The 12,722-nt window shown below is 52.9% G+C and overlaps 1 protein-coding gene across 1 annotated transcript in view; it reads left to right on the top strand.

The window, feature by feature from the left end:
• Window positions 1-5,311: 5,311 nt before the first annotated feature.
• Window positions 5,312-12,722, top strand: part of CLPTM1 (CLPTM1, transmembrane protein) — a 30,353-nt gene continuing 22,942 nt past the window's right edge. Inside the window, 2 exon segments of the mRNA XM_006106133.3 lie at window positions 5,312-5,402; window positions 11,207-11,316. Of these exon segments, the coding sequence (XP_006106195.1) occupies window positions 5,331-5,402; window positions 11,207-11,316 (182 nt within the window). The 5' untranslated portion in view covers window positions 5,312-5,330.

Genomic DNA, 12,722 nt, shown 5'->3' with positions numbered 1-12,722 from the left:
GCCCCCAGCCCCTCCTCTCAAACCAGGAGTCCAGTGTACCCCAGCCCCTCCTCCCTCAGACCCAGGAGTCCAGACCCCCTCCTCCCTTAGACCCAGGAGTCCAGGCCCCCAGTCCCTCCTCCCTCAGACCAGGAGTCCAGACCTCCTTCTCCCTCAGACCCTGGAGTCCAGGCCCCCAGCCCCCCATAAGCACCCTGGAGACCCAACCCACAACTTGGGCATGTGCCCTGACCAGGAATAGAGCTGACAACCTTTTGGTGCACAGGACAATGCTCATTCAACTAAGCCACACTGGTCAGGGATTAACTTTAAAAAAAATTTTTTTTTTTTATTTCAGAGAAAAAGGGAGCGGGAGAGAGAGATAGAAACATGAGTGATGAGAATCATTGATTGGCTGCCTCCTGCACGCCCTCTACGGCCTGCAACCGAGGCATGTGCCCTTGACTGGAATCGAACCCAGGACCCTTCAGTTCTCAGGCTGAAGCTCTTTCCACTGAGCCAAACCAACTAGGGTTTAACTTTTTTATTTATTGATTTGAAAGAGAGAGAGAGAGAGGAAGGGTGGAGGGGAGAGAGAAACATTGCTTTGTTGTTCCACTTCTTTATGCATTCATTGGTTGCTTCTTGTGTGTGCCCTGGCTGGGGATTAAACCGGAAACCTTAGCCTATCGGGTAGACACTCTAACCAACTGAGCTACACGGCCTAGGTGTTCTCTTCTTTTTCTTTTTTAAATATATTTTATTGATTTTTTATTGATTTTTTTTATTTATTGATTTGAAAGAGAGAGAGAGAGAGGAAGGGTGGAGGGGAGAGAGAAACATTGCTTTGTTGTTCCACTTCCCCAGTGGGGATGTGCCCGCAACCAAGGCACATGCCCTTGACCGGAATCGAACCTGGGACCCTTGAGTCCGCAGGCCGATGCTCTATCCACTGAGCCAAACCAGTTCGGCTCTTTTTCTTTTTTAAAAAATATTTTTAAAAATTAATTTCAGCGAGGAAGAGAGAGAGAGAGAAACATCATTGATGAGAGAGAATGATGGATTGGCTGCCTCCTGCACACCCCCTACTGGGGATCAAGCCTGCAACCCCAGGCATGTGCCCTGACCGGGAATTGAATGAACTGTGACCTCCTGGTTCGTAGGTCAACACTCAACCACAGATCCACACCAACCAGGCAAGTTGTTCTCTTCTTATTGGCAACAGTCATAACATTTCCTGAATTTCTACTCAGGGCCAGTAGCTCTGTTCCATCCTGAGGCCACAGAGAGGCTGGGGGGAAGCAGTGGGCCGAGGATGAGCAAGCCAACCAGGGGCGAAGATCACTTCAGACAGCAATATCGCAATGAGGAAAAGGCGAGAAAGTGAGGCTATCAGGCCTGGGTGCGGCCACCTGGGATCAGTAGTGAATTCCGAGCAGGGTGGGCCTCTTGGGGTGGTCACAGGGTTATGCATCACCACTGCAGCGTGGGTGGAGCCGTGGTTGCTGGAGAGTGGGGGAGGGATGGGGGCAGTCCCTTGGCCCCCAGGTCTGGGTGGGGTGGTCAGTGACTGGGAGAGGGTCTCGGCAGTGGGGAGAGCAGGCCGGAAGCACAGGGTGTGCAGATAAGAACAGAGGCTCTGCAGGCTGAGAGAGGGCAGTGCCAGAGCCTGTGGGTAGAGGGCTGGGCACCTGGACTCCTGGATTCTGCGGGAACTGGGGGGTAGTCCTGGGCCCCCAAACCTAGGGGATGGGACTGTTGGCCTCTGAGGACACAGGGCTTGTATTTCTCCTCATCTGCCCGGCATTAACCTCGGCCAGCCTTTCCGCACGGTTGGGGCCGTTTTCCCAGGTCCTGAGGCTGGGCAGCTGTGAGCCGAGTGGAAAGCAGGGGCCTTGGGGAGGGGTGGTGGGAAATGTCCCGACGTCCCCAGGGCCTGGGAAGAGCTGAGGCTGCCAAACCTAGGGGGGTGCTGGGGAGGGGGGACCCTGGAGGAACAATCCCTGCTCTGTCCACTTGTTTCTCACGGACTCACGCCAAACCAAACCTCTGCCCGGGCCAGTTCTGCTTCCAACCAATCCTGGTGCGCTTTCCAGACCCCTCCTTCCTTTCTCAGGCTCCTACCCCAGTCCTGCTCCCCCCAGGACCCCAGAGTCCAGGCCCCCAGACTCCTCCTCCCTGAGAACTCAAGAGTCGGAGACCCCAGATTTCTCCCTCAAACTCTGGAGTCCAGACCCCCAACCTCTTCTGAGGAAATCAGAAGTTCAGGGACCCAGGCTCCTTCTCCCTTAGAACTTGAAATCACAGCTTCTGGTTGGTGTTGGGCGTCCCCTAGTGGAGGGCAGAGAGGATCTGGCCTGTGATTTATTTACCAGTTAGAAGGAATGAAAGCATTTATTTGGTCACTCAGCCGGCATGGTGGGAGGGCTTTGCAGGGCTCTAACCTAAGGTCACAGTCCAGCTGAGAGCCTCTAGTGCAGCGGTTCTCAACCTGTGGGTCGCGACCCCTTTGGCAGTCGAACGACCCTTTCACAGGGGTCGCCTAAGACCATCCTGCATATCAGATACTTACATGACGATTCATAACAGTAGCAACATGACAGTGATGAAGTAGCAACGAAAATAATTTTATGGTTGGGTCACAACATGAGGAACTGTATTTAAAGGGCCAGAAGGTTGAGAACCACTGCTCTAGTGCATGCTTCCACGGGTCAGGACTCAGCTGTATGTGAGAGAGGGAAAACAGACCGGGGCATTTTGTTATCTAGAGCTGAGAGCAGAGATGGGATTACAGTGAAACTGAAGAAGATTAAGTTTCAAAGCCCCTCTCTTGCCTGGGCTTTCTGTGGTCCTCTATTTCGATTTGTTTCTATAACTTTGGACTTCTAAAAGAGAGGCCTGCCTGCCCGCTGTGGCTCAGTTGGTTGAGCATCGTACTGTGCACTGCGTTTGCCAGTACGATTCCCGGTCAGGGCACATGCCTGGATTGTGGGTTTGATCCCCCACAGGGGGCATGCAGGAGGCAGCCGATGGATGTTTTGCTTTCACAGCAATGTTTCTCTCTACCTCTTCCTTCCACTATCTCTAAAAATCAATAAAAATATTTTTTTTGAAAAAGTGGCCCAGAAAAATCTCAGTCTGCCCCCAGTCTGGGGGATATAATCAGTATGTTCATTGGTCCCTGGGTCTGTAATATCACAGAATCATTATTACCACCATTATCTGTAAGAGGGAGAACTGGGCACCTTAGTTTTCTAAGGTTCCTTCTTGCCCTTGTGTTGATCCCCAAAGGTAAGTCATTCACCTTCTGCACTCAGAGCTTCATCCTCTCACTCAGTAATCACCCCTGGGCAGTGCTGGAGGATACAGCAATGACCAGGACAGCCCTGGGCTTGCTTGCCCGGGGCAAGACACACCACACCCATTTCTGACATTGATGACCCAAAGTGAGCAGGTATGGGGTGAGGGAGTCCAGGGATCTTGGGAGGACTGAAAGGCGGTGCCCCACCCAGCCTGGGGGGTCAGGGAGGGTTTCCTGGAGGAGGTGATATTGTTACTGAGCTGAGAGCTATAGGAAAGTGGAGGAAGAAGATAGTAAAATAATTAGAATCTCCCAGTAATGTGTAAGGTTCACAGTCACAGCACATGATGTTGATCACTTTCTAAACGTAAGGCGGGGGGCCAGGTGTTTACATTGGAGATCACACTGGGTCTTCTCAAAAGCCCGACGGGGCAAAAGGGAAAGAGGAATAGCTGGTGCTGGTATAATGCGTAGTTTATTTACTTATTTTTAAACATTTGTATTTTTTTATTTTATTATTATTATTATTTTTGATCCTTACCCGAGGATATTTTTTCCATTGACTTTTTAGAAAGAGTGGAGAGAGGGAAAGACGGAGAGAAACAGATTGGTTGCCTCTGGCACCTCCCTGACCAAGACCAGGCTGGGGAGGAGGTAAGTGCCCTTGGCCGGAATCCAACCGAAACCCTTCGGTCCACAGGTTGACGCTCTACCCACTGAGTCAGACCGGCTAGGGTTATAATGCCTAGTTTATAAGAGAGGAAGAAACGAAGGCTTAAAGAGATATGTCACTTGTTGGGGATCATTTAGCCCAGCGGTTCTCAACCTGTGGGTCGCAACCCCTTTGGGGGTCGAACGACCCTTTCACAGGGGTCGCCTAAGACCATCGGAAAACACATATATAATTACATACTGTTTTTGTGATTAATCACTATGCTTTCATTATGTTCAATTTGTAACAATGAAAATACATCCTGCATATCAGATATTTACATTACGATTCATAGCAGTAGCAAAATTACAGTTATGAAGTAGCAACGAAAATAATTTTATGGCTGGGGGTCACTACAACATGAGGAACTGTATTAAAGGGTCGCAGCATTAGGAAGGTTGAGAACCGCTGACTTAGCCGATCAGTAGTACAACCAGAATGTAAACCCAGGTCAGACCGCCACCCAATTCATTGGCGAAGGTTTAACAGCCGCTGATAATCTTCTGCCCTCTGGGTGGGCTTTCACAACACTCTCCCCAAGCCAGGAGTCTCTGAACAAGTGTAGAAAGATGCATACATAGCTAAGAAAACATGCAGCTCATACAGCCCTGGAAGCCCAGTACTCAAGCCTAGTCACCGAGAACACGCATGCGCGCTAAAGCGGCGGCCCGAAATCTAGGGAAGGGGCTGACAGGATCCAAGGTGGAGGTGTGGCGGCCGTGAGAACCCCGAAATGGTACTCTGAATGCACAGGAAAAACATAACCTCAAGGGGACTTGCCGAGGAGAAAGGATGTTAGGAAAAGAGGTGAGAGCGGGAGGACACTGGTCAGAAGCCCTGCTCTCTGGATCCGGTGTCCTGGAAGTTCCTTTAACGCAGGAAGGGCGTGGCCCAAGCAAAACCTTAAGAAGCGTTACGGTGGCCGGGACAGCTCAAGAAACATGGAACGGCCTGAACTCGAAGACTCGGCGGAGAGAAGCGGGAGGACGGCCTAGAAAGCTCACATAACCGGGAGAGGCTGGCTTACTGGAGAGGGCGGAAGGAATGGAGCCTGTGCATAGCGCACGTGTTAGCTGAGGAAGTCCTGGGAGTTCGGAGCAGGCAGCGTGTCCACCAGGTGAAAACATGGGCTAGTAGGCGGGGAAAGTTCTGTGGCCGGATTGGTTCCTTCAAAGCCGGAAGCCGCTCTCCCGGGAGGCGTGGTCGAGGCGCTCTCGCCCGGTACGGTGGCCGGCAGGTCGGGGGGGGGGGGAAAAGCGTGAAATCTCGCGCGATCGCGCTGCTGCCGTCGGGGACGGGGCGGGGCTGGCGGCGGGGGCGGGGACCCGGAGCGGGAAGATGGCGGCGGCGCAGGAGACGGACGGGGCCGGCAGCGCCGTGGTGGCGGCCGGAGGAGGCGGCTCCGGTCAGGTACGGAGGCCGAGAGGGGCCTGAGGGGTTCTTCTCCACCCGGGGGGCCTCCCACGGGGCGTGTCCTGCCCCTTTTCGTGGAATCCCGTGCATCGGGGGCTCCTTGCCCAGAGGGACCTTGAATAACCGGGCCCAGGCGGGGCCGGGTGGCCCGGGCGGCCGGACGGTGCGGGGAGCAGGGCCCTGTTGCGCGCCGGGCCCCCTGCATGCTCGCGCCGAGCGGCCACCAAGCTCATTGCTCGAGCTGGAGACAGTGGCGCGGCGGGACGCAGTCTTGTACCCAGGCTCCCTCGGTTCTCGACTCGTGATTCCAGGCTCCACGTCCGTTCCCAGAGTGGTCTGGCACCCGGGGTCTCCCTTCCAGTGCCTGACCTGTGGACGGTGACTGGTTAACTGGGAGTTTTGTATCTCTGGGGGGAGTCAGGTAATCGTCCTGAGTCAGGACACAGGCTGTGGAGACATTGACAGACCCATTTCACAGGTGGGAATCCAAGGAACAGCGAGAGTGAGGCGCTTGCAGAATGTCAGCCGGGTTGGGCTGGGCTTCATCCCATGGAGCAGTTTAGTAGCCGCTGCTAACCCAGCGTGGTCAGCACTGGAGTGGCTGTGCTTTGATCACAAACTAACCCCGTGGGGGAATTAGCCCAGGGGCTGGTGGTTTCTGACCCTCACCGCCACAACTCAGCCGAGGCTGCAGAACCTGCTGAGTTCAGGCAGCCACCCTGCAGGCGTTTAGGGAACCCACGGAGCGACAGCGAGGTGCTGTGGGACCCACCCACCCGGATGTCACTGAGTGGGAGCAGCACACGGGAGAGGAGCTCAGGTTGGGAGGGGAGAGTGAAGCCGAGTTTCTCTGTGACCTTGTGCTAACTCCTCTCTCTTTGGGCCCTCATTTCTCCAGTGGTAAACGGAAGGGTTAGGTAGGAGGGCCAGCCGTGTGATGGGCCACAAAGGTGGCCACCTAACCTGTGCCCCTGCCTTCGGTGGAGCGGGAGAGAAGACCGACGTGTGAAGAATTATAACACTGGGTGACTAGGGTAACGATAGAAGTCTATGCCAGGGACTGAGGGAGCCAAGAGGAGGGGCAAATAATATCACCTGGAACGCCAGGATGAGATTCCTGGGATAGAGCAAGACAAGACGCACCTTGTTTAGCATCTTCAACCAGGCCCTGGCCCCGGGGTGGCCTCAGGAAGTGTTTGCTGAATTAGCTCTGGAAGGAAGACTCAGTCCCTGTCTTCAGGGGCTGCTCAGTCTTGCTGAAAGGTCTTTCTCCCTTGGAGTTTCTGTGGATTACTGAGTGTGTGTGTGTTTTGTGTGTGTAGGGGGGAGGGTGATGGGAGAGACTAGGACTCGGGGTGCCCTGATTGCTGTGAGTTTCCACAGACCCCCACACACCCTAGTCTTCTCTTGTCCTACCTCTGCTTAAACCTCTCCAGGCATTCCTTTGCTTTCAGGATAAAGTACAAGTTCTCTAGCAGATCAAACCCTGCGCGATCATGACTCCCTTCAGGCTGAGGATGGCTCAACCACAGCACTTACTGACATTTGGGGTTGGAGAATTCTTCACTGTGGGGGACTGTCCTGTGTGCAGTAGGATATTTAGCAGCATCTTTGGCCTCTACACTAGGTATCAGTAGCGTATACATCACTCCCCAGTGTGACAACCACAAATGCCTGCAGACATTGCTAAAAGCCCCCGGGGGTGGGGGGAAGGGGCAAAGATTGCCCCCGCTGGAGAGCCACTGGATGAGAGGAGCATCAGCCAGCTGAGCTCTTTTATTTCGGGCGTGTGCCAGCTATCCCTTCCTCATAGCCTGTGCATAGGTTTCTCCCTTCTTACCTGGTTGATCCTTACGAGTCCTGTACATCTCAGACATTCTCTCCCCTAGGAAGCCCTCTCTGACCCTCAGACTGGGTCAGGGCTCCACAGCCCCCTGGGCTCCCCTGTCCCCAGCACTGCCCACACTGGGTTGTCACTGTCCATCTGTCTCCTCCGCTGACAGGAGCTGCAGGAGGACAGAACTGGGACTGTCTTGGTCATCACTGTGTCCCCAGCACCGCCCAGCTGAGGCCTTGGCACAGGTCAGGTGCTCAGTGTTTGTGGAATGAATGGATCTTGAGGCAGAGGCTAAGCTGAGGTGGAATGCCCACGGTGGATCCAGGTGTTCGGCGAGGATGTGCCGGAAAGCCTCTGGCCCAGCCTCATGGTTTTAGCTGCTTCCTGGGCCCCTTGGTGCGTGTTCCTGGAGATAGTGTGTGAGATTGGACATGTGGATCCGAGAGGAGGAACTGTGCTGTGTCCGCAGCCACCACCACCCTCTCCTGGCCTGTGGGGTCTAGACAGGCCTTGGCAGTCTCATGCTCCAGCCAGCCTGCTCCTCCTTCAGGCGGGGGCTGAGGCACAGGACCCACAGACCCAGCATTCATCCCTTCAGTTAATGTGTATTTTGTCCCCACTACAGGCTCTGATCCATGCTAATGCTGGAGATACAGCTGCGAACAGAACAGAGGCCCTGCCCTCTTGGAGCTCATGTTCTATTTGAGGGCTTCAGGGTGGGGGTAGAAGAACAGATGGGACTGTTCTAAGATAAATAGGAAAACGTATAGTGGCTCAGATGTAATAAGTGCCATGGACAGAAATAAAGCTGGGAGGGGGATAGGAAGTGAGGGGGGTAGGGGGTTGTCATTTAAACAGGGAAGGCCTTGCTAGAAGGTGACATTTGAACAGACTTGAAGAAGGGAGGCATTTAGATACATGGGGGAAAGCCTTCCAGGTAAAGGGAACAGCCAGTGCAAAGGCCCTGAGGTGGGAGGTGCCTGGTGTGAGGAGGGAACAGTGAGGAGACTGGTGTGGCTGGAGCTGGTGAGTGAGGGGAGGTAGGGGAGAGCAGAGAGCAGGGAGGGAGCCAGATCAGGCCCTTGGGGACCATGGTGAGGACTTTGCCTTCACTCTGAGGGAAGTGGAAGCCACTGGAGAGTTACCTCTTTTTTTTTTTTTTATTGCTTTTTGGAGAGAGGAAGGTAGAGAGAGAGAGCCCACAATCTGGGTATCTGGGTCTGTGCCTTGACCGGGAATCGAACCTGCCACCTTTTGGTGTAGGGGAAGATGCTCCAGCCAAATGAGCCACACTGGCCAGGGCAAGAGTTACCTTTTAGTGAGGTATAATTTAGATACTGTACCGCTCACCTGTTGTCAGTATAGACTTTGGTGGCTTTTAGTACATGCGTGCAGTTGTGAGGTACAAGCTTCATCACAGTCCAGTCTGAGAACACTTGTATCCCCTCAGGGCATGTTCCTTTTGCAGTCACACTCTGCCCCTAGCAGTGTTCCTTTTTGTTGCTGAGTACTATTCCATTGTGCACATACATCCGTTTCATTCATTGAAGGACGTTTGGGTAACTTCTAGCTAATATGAATAATGCTGCTATGGACATTTGCGTATAAGCTTTCTCGTGGACCTATGCTCTCATTTCTCTTGGGTAGAGACCCAGAAGTGGGATCGCTGGTTTGTTTGCAGGTACATAGTTCACTTTTTAAGCATCGACCTTGTTTTTCCGAGCAGCAGCGTCATTTTTCCCACCAGCAGTGTCCAGCGTCCCGATGCCTCCACACCCTCACCTGCACGTGTGGCTGGCCCTCTTTCTGATGCTGGCCATCCTAGTGCACAGACATCTCATTGCGGTTTTCGTTTGCATTTCCGTGGGAAGGTGTCCAGCCCACTTGTCCACTATTGCGGGTAGGAGAACAGACCTGGCAGCCAGCCAGATGTGGGTTCAAGTTCTGGCCTGGCCTCAAGCTTCCGTTTCTTGACCCAGAATCAGCTCAGACCTGCTGGGAGCCCTTACTTGGCCCCCAGTGCTCCTGAATGAGGGCTGTGCCTGTCCAATCTCCCTGTCTCCTGGCCAACCCCTTCGATGAACCTTTCCCCTCCCCAGCACACCCTTCACCCAGATGTCAGACAGCTCCTCGGGGAGGCCTCCCTGACCCCCCAATCCAGGGGTTATCTTCATCTCCTGCGTATTTCCGCCAGAGCACTTTTCCTGTTACCATTTTTAATTATCCTGTTTACCTTTCTGTAGGTGTGTTTCCATCTAGATCAGCGGTTCTCAACCTGTGGGTCGTGACCCCTTTGGGGGTCGAATGACCCTTTCACAGGGGTCGCCTATGAAAACATAGATATATCGGAAAACACATATATAATTACATATTGTTTTTGTGATTAATCACTATGCTTTAATTATGTTCAATCTGTAACAATGAAATTGGGGGTCACCACAACATGAGGAACTGTATTAAAGGGTCACGGCATTAGGAAGGTTGAGAACCACTGCTCTAGATCCTGAACTCTGGGAGAGCAGGGCCAGAGCTGTGTGGCCACCACCGGTCCCACCACCTAGCACAGGGCCTGGCGCACAGTGAGTGCTCAGGAAATATTTTTTCCAACACACGAAGGAAATCTTTTCTGAACAAAATACACCTGCATTTTCACAATCTAGCCCTTGGGTCAGAGATGGGAAGGGTCAGAGAAGGGAAGTGATGTGTCCAAGATCTCACCGCCGGGAATGATGGGGTAGGGCCTGCAGCCTGGGTCTGTGACCACTATCACCATGGTGCTGTCCTGCACTTTGGGAGACGACAGAGAAAAGCACTTTCTGGTAAAGGGACAGGGAGTGACAAATGACACCTTTAACAAACACTGGCCTCAGCTCCCTGGCAGCCCCATCTGGCCAGGGGGCCTCTGTCCCTGCTCCCCGGGGCTTTCGGGGCTGAGAGAAGAAGACATTGCAGAGGAGTGGGCTTGGGGCTGTGGGAGGGGGAGGGCTGGGCCGTGGGGGCCCCGGAGGGGGTGGATTTGGGTGGCCTGGGTGCTGGGGGAAAGCCCTTCAAGGAGCATTTGTTGACTCCACAGGTATTTATTGAGCCCCTGCTCTGCTGGCTGGGGGCTGGGTAATGCTTCCACCTGACGGTGACCTTGACAGTCCTAGTCCTACCTCTTGAAGGCTGGGGGCTGAGGGGGCGGAGCCAGGAGGAAGGAAGAGGGCAGGACTGGGAAGTGGCAGGTTCCAGGACAGGCCTGGGAAGAATTTCTCCATCTCGGGCCTTTCCAAAGCTGACGTGAAATTCTCTGCTTCTGAGCTTCTCTTTCGAAGGGAAGATTCTCCCTTCGGGAAGCCCTGCCTGACTCGCTGGCCTGCCCACCCTCCTTCCTCCTGCTGCTGTCCTGCCTGGGACACCGACAAGTGGCTCAGCCTCCCCAAGCCCCCATTCGCCCGCATGGAGATGTTCGAGGTTCTGGCCCGCAGGCTGGTGTGCACTGTGTTTGTTGCACTCACCTTCGTTGTGGCTCACAGCAGTGTGGCTCATGCTCTGGTTGTTTTTTTCTGTCTGTCTCTCCTGCTGTTTCCGGAGCTCCTGAAGGGATGAGCCCTGTACAGGGCCAGCCACAGCGGAGACCCCAGGAACTGTTTGCTCAGGGAGGGACCGTTCAGATAAACCCAGGACTGGCATCGGCCAGTGACCCCTTCTGCATTGTTCCCCATAGTCACCTCCGCATCATTGCTCCCTGTGCCCCGGCCCCGGCAGTCCTTAGAGTCAGGCTATGTCTCTCACCACCTTTGTTTCTGTACCTGCTGCTTCCCTCATTGCCTCCTCTGCACAGGCCACTTGTATTTTAGATCTCAGCGCTGATGTCCCCTCTTCCAGGAAGCTCTCCCTGTCTCCTGGACCAGGTGCCCTCTCTGTGTTCAGCCCTGAGCCAGGTTGCATTCTCCCTCCTTATCCTGGTCTCTGTCTCCCGCAGGTGACCAGCAATGGCAGCATCGGGAGGGACCTGCCAGCGGAGACCCAGCCCCAGAACCCACCCCAGCCAGCACCCAACGCCTGGCAGGTCATCAAAGGTGTCCTATTCAGGTAAGCAGATGCCAGTTTGCTTTTTTATCTTCTAATAGTTTTTATTGCTTTTAGATAGAGGAAGGGAGAGGGAGATTGAAACATCGATGAGAGAGAAACATCAACATCCATTGGCTGCCTCCTGCATGCCTCCTGATCGGGATCGAGCCCGAAACCCCAGCAATTGAACCAGCTAACCTCCTGGTACATGGGTCGATGCTCAAGCACTGAGCACACAGGCCGGGCATGGTTTGCTTTTGTTCATGGAAAAAAGTGCAAATGAAAGGAAAGAATCCTTGAGGATGGCCATCATTTCTATATTGGTGGGAGCTGTATTTTTTTTTTTTTTCTTAATGGTAGAATTTTTTTAATGTGGTAAAATATACCACATTATTAATATTCTTGGGCTGCTCTAATAAATAGCACTAACTGGGTGACTTAAACAACAGAAATGAATTTCTCACAGCTCTGGAGGCCAGAAGTCTCAGACCAAGGGGATGTCTGGTTTCTCCTGAAGCGTCTCTTGGCTTGCAGATGTCTGCCTTGTGGGGTCTTCACATGGTCTTTCCTCTGTGGGTGCCTATGTCCTAATCTCCTCTTCCTTTTTGTTTTTCTTTTTTTACTTTGTTCTTATTCTTTTTTTAATCTCCTCTTCTTATAAGGACACCAGTCCTATTGGATTAGGGCCCACCCTATGACCTCACTTAGCCTTAATCACCTCTTTAGAGGCCCTATCTGCAAATACAGTCACTGAGGTACTGAGGGTTAGGACTTGACATATGATTTGGGGGACACAATTCAGACACAACATACATGTTACATGTAACTTACCATTTTAACTATTTCTAAATGTAACATTCAGTGGCATTAATTATATTGATATTGTTGTACACCATCACTACCATTCACCTCCACAACTTTTTCCTCTTCCCAAACTGAAACTCTGTTCCTCTTAAACACTAACTCCTCATTTTCCCTTCCCGCCAGCCCTTGGCATCCACCTTCCTACTTTCTGTCTCTGAGCTTCTACCTCAGAGAGGAATCCGACAGCTCACAGGTCATCAAAAGAATTCCAAGAGATCCCTCGCTGGTGGGGCTCACTTGGGCATCATCCTGTGCACTGAAAGGCTGCTGGTTTGATTCCAGGTCAGGGCTCATGCCCAGCTTGTGCGCTCCATCCTTGGTGGGGGTCATGCAGGAGGCAGCAGATTGATGTTCTGCTTTCATCTATGTTCCACTCTCACATTGATGTTTCTCTCCCTCTCCCTCTTTTTCTAAAAATCAATAAAAGTGTCTTAAAAAGAAAAGAATTCCATGAAAACCCATGTCAGCTGGGGGCATAGGAGCTGGCACATGCTCAGTCAAAGTTGGCCATGATTGCTTTTGTTTATTGTTTATTAAACCTTAGAACATATAGCCCTGACAGA

The sequence above is a fragment of the Myotis lucifugus genome, unplaced genomic scaffold (assembly GCF_000147115.1).
Source record: "Myotis lucifugus unplaced genomic scaffold, Myoluc2.0 scaffold_771, whole genome shotgun sequence".
Classification (NCBI taxonomy): domain Eukaryota; kingdom Metazoa; phylum Chordata; class Mammalia; order Chiroptera; family Vespertilionidae; genus Myotis; species Myotis lucifugus.
Note: the sequence above shows the minus strand (reverse complement) of the source record. Positions and strands in the feature narration are given on the sequence as shown.